Here is an 8800-nt window from a genome sequence, read left to right on the forward strand (position 1 = left end):
TTTAGTAGAGACGGGGTCTCACCGTGTAGACCAGGATGGTCTCGATCTCCTGACCTCGTGATCCACCCGTCTCGGCCTCCCAAAGTGCTGCGATTACAGGCTTGAGCCACCGCGCCTGGCCGCCTGACTGATTTTTAATAATTTTTTGTCACTTCCTTTGGTGCAAGGAAAAAGGAAGATGGCTTCAATCTAAATTACAGCTCACTGAAGCCTCCTGGGCTCAAGTTATCCTCCCACCTTAGCCTCCCAAGTAGCTGGGACTACAGGCACATGCCACCACACTTGGTTATTTATTTGAATTTTTCGTAGAGATGGAGTTTCGTCATGTTGCCCAATCTGGTCTCAAACTCCTGGGCTCAAGAGATCCACCCACCTCAGCCTCCCAAAGTGGTAGGATTATAGGCGTGAGCCACCATGCCCAGACTAAAAATATTTTAAGAGAAGAAAGAATTTGGAGATCATCCAGATGCATATCTTCATCTTAGAAGAGAGGAACTTGAGACATGGACCCTGGTTACTCAGTGGGTAGGGGTCCTAGATTCCATAGCCATTTTTTTTTTTTTTTTTTTTTGTGAGACTGTCTCACTCTGTCACCCAGGCTGGAGTGTAGTGGTGTAATCTCAGCTCACTGCAACCTCCGCCCCCTGGGCTCAAGTGATTCTCCTGCCTCAGCCTCCTGAGTAGCTGGGTTTACAGATGTGCAGCACCACACCTGGCTAATTTTTTGTATTTTTAGTAGAGACGGGGTTTCACCGTATTGGCCAGGCTGGTCTCGAACTCCTGACCTCAGGTGATCCACTCGCCTTGGCCTCCCAAAGTGCTGGGATTACAGGCGTGAGCCACTGCATCCAGCCTCCCATAGCCTTTTGACTCCTAACTCTAAACTCTGGCTCCATTAAATTCCATCACTCGTTACTATATTTTCCAGTTATTTACTCCAGGGCTGCAGGATTTCACTCTTTCACTTATATTTAAAAGTGAATGCCAGGCGCGGTGGCTGACGCCTGTAATCCCAGCACTTTGGGAGGCCGAGGCAAGCGGATCACGAGGTCAGGAGATCAAGACCGTCCTGGCTAACACGGTGAAACCCTGTCTCTACTAAAAATATAAAAATTTAGCTGAGCATGGTGGCGGGCACCTGTAGTCCCAGCTACTTGGAAGGCTGAGGCAGGAGAATGGTGTGAACCCGGAAGGCAGAGCTTGCAGTGAGTCAAGATCACATCACTGCATTCCAGCCTGGGTGACAGAGCATACTCCGCCTCAAAAAAAAAAAGCAAAACAAAAAAAATGAATTTGGCCAGGCATGGTGGCTCATGCCTGTAATGCCAGCACTTTGGGAGGCCGAGGTGGTTGGATCACAAGGTCAGGAGTTCAAGACCAGTCTGGCCAAGATGTTAAAACCCCATCTCTGCTAAAAATACAAAAATTAGCCAGGCACGGTAGCAGGTGCCTATAATCCCAGCTACTCAGGAGGCTGAGGCAGGAGAATCTCTTGAACCCGGGAGGCAGAGGTTGCAGTGAGCCGAGATCATGCCACTGCACTCTAGCCTGGGCAACAGAGCAAGACTGTCTCAAAAAAAAAAAAAGTGAATTAATTCATTTTACATTTCTTAATACAAGGTTTTAGGTTTTAAGTCTGAAGGTATCATTGCAACTCACAGTGTGTTCATCACTCAGTCTTAATCTATTTGTGCTCAACCTTGGCATGAAACAATATGTTCATCATTGAGAGGGTCTGGGGCATATGGATACATATTCATCAGAAATAGAACTAATTTATAAATCTCTAAAACAGCCATTATTTGTACTTATTTATTTATTTTTACTTGAGATGGGGTCTCAGTCTATCACCCAGTCTGGAATGCAGAGGCGTGATCTCGGCTCACTGCAGCCTCTGCCTCCTGGGCTTAAGCAATCCTCCCAGAGGTAGTTGGGACCACAGTCATGCACCACCACGCCTGGGAAATTTTTTTTTTTTTTTTTTTTTGACAGAGTCTTGCTCTGTCGCCCAGGCTGGAGTACAGTGGCGCGATCTCGGCTCACTGTAAGCTCCGCCTCCTGGGTTCACGCCATTCTTCTGCCTCAGCCTCCTGAGTAGCTGGGACCACAGGCGCCCGCCACCTCACCTGGCTAATTTTTTTTATTTTTAGTTTCACCATATTAGCCAGGCTGGTCTCGATCTCCTGACCTCGTGATCTGCCCGCCTTGGCTTCCTAAAGAGCTGGGATTACAGGCGTGGGCCACTGCACCCGGCCTCACCTGGTTAATTTTTTGTATTTTTGGTGGAGACAAGCTTTTGCCATGTTACCCAGGCTGGTCTCAAACTTGTGAGCTCAAGTGATCCTCCTGCCTCAGCCTCCCGAAGTGCTGGGATTACAGGCGTGAGCAACCAAGCCCATCCTAAAACAGTCATTATATAGGACTATTCTTTAATATGCAGTTTAGTGTTGCTTCTCATTTCATATTTTCTTTTTTTTTTTGAGACAGAGTCTCACTCTTTTCCAGGCTGGAGTGCTGTGGCGCGATCTCAGTTCACTGCAACCTCCGCCTCCCAGGTTCAAGTAATTCTCCCACCTCAGCCTCCAGGGTAGCTGTGATTACAGGCGCATGCCACCACACCCAGCTAATTTTTGTATTTTTAGTAGAGACGGGGTTTCACCATGTTGGCCAGGCTGGTCTTGAATTCCTGACCTCAGGTGACTCATGCCTGTAATCCAGCACTTTGGGAGGCCAAGGTGGGCAGATCACTTGAGGCCAGAGTTTGAGACCAGCCTGGGCAACATGGCAAAAACCCTGTCTCTATTAAAAAGAAAACAAAATTGGCTGGGCATGGTGACGCACCTGTAGTTCCAGCTCCTCAGGAGGCTGAGGCATGAGAATCGCTTAAACCCGGGAGGCCGAGGGTGCAGTGAGCCAAGATCATGCCACTTCACCCCAGCCAGAGTGACAGAGTGAGACTCTGTCTGAAAAAAAAAAAATCCCAGAATATCTTATTTCATTTAGTTTATTGGCTTTCTTTGAAGTTCAGCTTCAAGTTTTTTTTTTTTTCTGGACAAACTTATTAACACTTCTCCCAGCACTTCAGGAGGCTGAGGCGGGTGGATTGCTTGAACCCAGGAGTTCGAAGCCAGCTGGGCAACATGACAAAGCCTTGTCGACAAATAAAAAACAGGTAGGTGCTGGGCACGGTGGCTCACATCTGTAATCCCTACACTTTGGGAGGCCGAGGTGGGTGGATCACCTGAGGTCAGGAGTTGGAGACCAGCCTGGCCAACATGATGAAACCCCATCTCTACTAAAAATACAACAATTAGCCGGGTGTGGTGGAGGGTGCCTGTAATCCCAGCTACTCAGGAGTCTGAGGCAGGAGAATCGCTTGAACCTGGGAGACGGAGACTGCAGTGAGCTGAGATCACGCCACTGCACTCCAGCCTGGGCAACAAGGGTGAAACTCCATCTCAAAAAAATAAAAATAAAAAACTTCTTAACTTTTTCAAACTTCAATTAGCTGTTTATTTTGTTTTCTACATGTTTTTTTTCTTTTTTGAGACGGAGTCTCGCTCTGTCGCCCAGGCTGGAGTGCAGTGGCCGGATCCTGGCTCACTGCAAGCTCCGTCTCCTGGGTTCACGCCATTCTCTTGCCTCAGCCTCCCGAGTAGCTGGGACTACAGGCGCCCGCCACCTCGCCTGGCTAGTTTTTTTTTGTATTTTTTAGTAGAGACGGGGTTTCACCGGGTTAGCCAGGATGGTCTCGATCTCCTGATCTCGTGATCCACCCGTCTCGGCCTCCCAAAGTGCTGGGATTACAGGCTTGACCCACCGCGCCCGGCCACTTCAATTAGCTGTTTATTTTGTAAGAAAAGTTACTAAAGAAGTGTGTATGTGTATGTGTGTTTTTTTTCCTAGCCTGTGGTCAGCTGTTAGATGAGGCACAAGTGACTTTATCCTTCCAAGACTGGCTGGCCAGTGTCACAGAACGCATCCATCAGACCATGCACTATCAGTTTGATGGTAAGTATTGTTCATCTAACTGGGCTCTTACTGAAAGTAGGAGAAATTAAGGTAATTGTGCTATAATTCTACTCTTATAGGAAAAGTAATTGGACTTCAGTCCAGAGAGCACTGGGCCACAAGAAAGTAGAAATCTAATTGAAAGAAAAGAACAATCACATAATTAAAATTCAGGAACAGCAAAATTATTATAATTTAGAGACAGAAGAGAAAAAACATAGCAAATAATAAGTAAAGGCAGATAGTCTGATTGCTCGCATAAGTTCATGTGTGTGTGTGTGTGTGCGCGTGTGTGTTTGGTGAGGGAGATACCGAAGCTTTATAAAACTATTCTAACTCTCAAACTTAAAATCAAAGCAAGGGGAAAAAAAGATGAGAGAAAATCTAAGCCTGCACAACATAGCGAACCCCATCTCTACAAAAAATAGTGCCACTGCACTCCAGCCTGGGTGACAAAGCGAGACCCTGTATGGAAAAAAGAAAAAATGAAAATCTAATACATGAGACTAAGATAGTTATAGAGAATTACTAAACATGCTGGCCGGGCACAGTGGCTCACACTTGTAATCCCAGCACTTTGGGAGGCCGAGGAGGGTGGATCACCCGAGGTCAGGAGTTTAAGACCAGCCTGGCCAACATGATGAAACCCCGTCTCTACTAAAAATAGGAAACAATTAGCCAGGCACGATAGTGGGTGCCTGTAGTCCCAACTACCTGGGAGGCTGAGGTGGGAGAATTGCTTGAACCCAGGAGGCGGAGGTTGAAGTGAGCCAAGATTGCACCATTGCACTCCAGCCTGGGTAACAGGGTGAGACTCCATCTAAAAAAAAAAAAAGACATAAACATGCTGAAGAAGATTGGAGAACACAGGCTGTATTTGGGTGTGATTTCTAATAGCCTCATGGAACGTCAGCATTTTCAGATCTAACCAGTCTCTGCTTGTTGCCTTAAAAGTATTCTATTAGCTGGGCGTGGTGGCACAGGCCTGTAGTCCCAGCTACTCAGGAGGCTGAGGCAGGAGAATCACTTGTCGCCCAGGCTGGAGTGCAGTGGCGTGATCTTGGCTCACTATTACCTCCACCTCCTGGGTTCAAGCGAATCTCCTGCCTCAGCCTCCCAAGTAGCTGGGACTACAGGTGCATGCCACCATGCCTGGCTAATTTTTTGTATTTTTAGTAGAGATGGGGTTTCACCATGTTAGCCAGAATGGTCTCAATCTCCTGACCTGGTGATCCACCCACCTCGTCCTCCCAAAGTGCTGGGATTACAGGTGTGAGCCACCGTGCCTGGCCGCAAGTTTCTTTAAAAGGTTTGTTAAGTACTTTCAAGTATTTTGCCTGTCTTGAGGTTATATTCAGGGAAAAAGACAGATGCTTGCTGGGTAAGCAGTGTCCTAACTTGTAGTCCCTTAGCATTCATGGTGCTAACCATCGGGTGAGAGAGCATGTCGTTAGTTTGCTTAGACATGAATGCAAATAGCAAGAACCTGGGGATAGCGAGCAAGAGGGAATCAAGTGGAGGCAGTCCACCTTAGCCTCACTGTTCTCATCCCATCTTACTTCGCATACCCTTTAACGGGGAAAGTCTGTGCTGTGTTGGTCTTTTTAAAATTGCAGATTTGAAATGTTATACCTGGTGGATGACAAGGGTGTACTGTGTTGGTTTGTTTTTTCATTTTATTTTTTCTTTTTTTTCAATGGAGTCTCGCTCTGTTGCCCAGGCTGGAGTGCAGTGGCGTGATCTTGGCTCACTGCAACCTCTGCCTCCTGGGTTCAAGCGATTCCCCTGCCTCAACCTCCTGAGTAGCTGGAATTACAGGCACGCACCACCATTCCCAGCTAATTTTTGTGTGTGTGTATATTTTTAGTAGAGATAGGGTTTCAGCATGTTGGCCAAGCTGATTTCAGGTAATTCGCCCACCTTGGCCTCCCAAAGTGCTAGAATTACAGGTGTGAGTCACCATGCCTGGCCTTTCTTTTCTTTTTTTTTCCTTTTTGAGGGAGGGTCTCACTCTGTTGACCAGGCTAGAGTGCAGTGGCATGACCATAGCTTACTGCAGCCTTAACCTCCTTGACTCAGTTGATCCTCCCACCTCAGCCTCCCAAGTAGCTGGGACAGCAGGTGCATGCCACCATGCCTGGCTAATTAAAATTTTTTTTGGCCAGGCACGGTGGCTCACACCTGTAATCCCAGCACTTTGGGAGGCCGAGGTGGGCGGATCACGAGGTCAGGAGTTTAGACCTGCCTGGCCAACATGGTGAAACCCCATCTCTACTAAAAATATAAAAATTAGCCAGGTGTGGTGACACATGCCTGTAGTCCCAGCTACTCAGGAGGCTGAGGCAGGAGGATTGCTTGAACCTGGGAGGCAGAGGTTGCAGTGAGCCGAGATCATGCCATTGCACTCCAGCCTGGGCAACAGAGTGAGACTCCATCTCAAAAAAAATATTTTTTTTTGTAGATACCGGGTCTTCCTTTGTTGCCCAGGCTACACTGGCTACACTGTGTGTTTTGTGTTTGCAAGGGATCAAGAGTAGGACTAGTGATAGTTCTTGGCCCAGAAAGGTCAATCAAAGCCTTCTTTTTGCCTCTGTATAAAGAAATCTCAGTGGTATTTTTAGTTATTACCATTCCTTGATTCCTTTTCTTCCACTTCTCCCTGTACATCAGAAAGTCTTCTGAGTTTCTTTAAATGAGTTGTTTCTTCTTGTTTCCCATAGGCAAACCAGAACCACTGGTGTTCCACATTCCTCAGTCCTTTTTTGATGCCCTGCAACAGAGAATATCTATAGGAAGTGCAAAAAAACGGCTTCCCAATTCCACCACAGGTACAGGAGTTCCCTTTGGTATAGTGATGGATGATATCTTGAATGTAGAGAATTACACTTGGAAAAAATCTGTGTGGAATACTCACCATTGAGTATTCAGAGTTAGGACTTCTACTCATATGTCTGGAGCACAAAGCCTTCAATGATCAGCATATCAATTATCTATATCAACTGATCTATCACATTTCTGCCAAACCCTTTTATATATTTGCCTCTAGAATTTCTTTTTAAAAGTGCTGAGAATCTATAAGGAAATAATAGTACTGTATTAGAAACTAGGTAACAAATACAATAAAAGAAAATGTTATTTTTTGGTAATCTAATTTTGTCCTTTTTTCACGTTGAAGCTTTTGTTCGGAAAGATGCCTTGCCACTGGGAACCTTTTCCAAATATACTTGGCATATCACTAATATCCTGCAAGTTAAACAAATCTTAGATACCCCAGAGGTGAGAGTTTATTTCTATAACAGTGGGAGGGTTGTGAAGGGAAGAGAGGGAGGCAAGTACAGGGAGTATATTTGCACTGGTTCCTTGAGTTACAGACACCAGAGTTTCTTTTTTTTCATGCTAAGAGATTATTCAGAAATATCCCTGGCTTTATAGTTCTGACTCTGATTTTAATGTGTGTTCCCTATGGCTTGAAAAAAGTATCTTAAATTGCAATATACTTTTTCTTTGCCTTTGGAATAAAAAAACACAATTTTTTCTTATAAATTAAATAATGATCCCCTAATACTTATGATGAGTCCTAGATTTGACTGTCGGGTAGCTAGAAAGTATATAAATAATTTGAGATGATATAATATTTGTGAAGTCAGTGGCACCAGCACAATTAAACCCTCCTCCCCAAACTATAGCTTTGTTCTCATTAGAGAAATGACCCTTTTTATTTTATGTTTGAGATGGAGTCTTGCTCTGTCGCCCAGGCTGGAATGCAGTGGCACAATCTTGGCGCACTGCAACCTCTGCCTCCCGAGTTCAAGCAATTCCCCCCAGCTAGCTGGGATTACAGGCACGTGCCACCATACCCGGCTAGTTTTTGTATTTTTATTTTATTTTATTTTGAGACGGAGTCTCACTCTGTCGCCCAGGCTGGAGTGCAGTGGCGCGATCTCAGCTTACTGCAAGCTCCGCCTCCTGGGTTCATGCCATTCTCCTGCCTCAGCCTCCCAAGTAGCTGAGACTACAGGTACCCACCACCATGCCTGTCTAGTTTTTTGTATTTTTAGTAGAGACGGGGTTTCACCGTGCTAGCCAGGATGGTCTCAATCTCCTGACCCCGTGATCCGCTTGTCTCAGCCTCCCAAAGTGCTGGAATTACAGGCTTGAGCCACTGCGCCCAGCCAAATTTTATATTTTTAGTAGAGACAGGGTTTGACCATGTAGGCCAGGCTGGTCTTGAATTCCTGACTTCATGATCCTCCCAAACTGCTGGGATTACAGGCATGAGCCACTGTGCCCGGCTGAGAAATGACACTTTAAAAAAAATTTTTTTTTGGTCTTTTTTGTTTGTATTTTGTTTTTTTTGGGACAGGGTCTTACTCTGTTGCCTAGTCTGGAGTACAGTGGTGCAGTCACAGCTCACTCTGCCTCTTGGGATCAAGTGATCCTCCCATCTCAGCCTCCTGAGTAGCTTGGACTACAGGCACATGCCACCACCATGCCCAGCTATTTTTGTAGCGATGGGGTTTCCCCGTGTTGCCCAGGCTGGTCTCAAATTCCTGGACTCTGTCTGCTGCAGCCTCCCAAAGTGCTGGGATTACAGGCATGAGCCACCAGGCCCACCCTACTAATTTAAAAAGAAAAATATTTAAGATGGGGTCTTGCTATGTTGCCCAGGCTGGTCTCAAATTCCTGGGTTCAAGCAGTCCTCCCATCTTGGCCTCCCAAAGTACGGTGATTACAGGTGTAATCTGCCACATCCAGCCACACTAGACATTTTATGTTTTTATTTTTTTTT

At 46.0% G+C, this 8800-nt stretch overlaps 1 protein-coding gene across 1 annotated transcript in view; it reads left to right on the forward strand.

Annotated features, from left to right (window-relative positions):
- LOC105514248 (chromosome unknown open reading frame, human C2orf42) overlaps positions 1–8800 on the forward strand; it is a 47267-nt gene that overhangs the window by 18375 nt on the left and 20092 nt on the right. Inside the window, exons 5-7 of the mRNA XM_011945512.1 lie at positions 3907–4011; positions 6732–6839; positions 7187–7287. Coding sequence (XP_011800902.1) covers positions 3907–4011; positions 6732–6839; positions 7187–7287 — 314 coding nt within the window. The remainder of the gene's footprint in view (positions 1–3906; positions 4012–6731; positions 6840–7186; positions 7288–8800) is intronic.

This window comes from Colobus angolensis, unplaced genomic scaffold (assembly GCF_000951035.1).
Source record: "Colobus angolensis palliatus isolate OR3802 unplaced genomic scaffold, Cang.pa_1.0 Scaffold24, whole genome shotgun sequence".
In the NCBI taxonomy this organism is placed as follows: Eukaryota; Metazoa; Chordata; class Mammalia; order Primates; family Cercopithecidae; genus Colobus; species Colobus angolensis.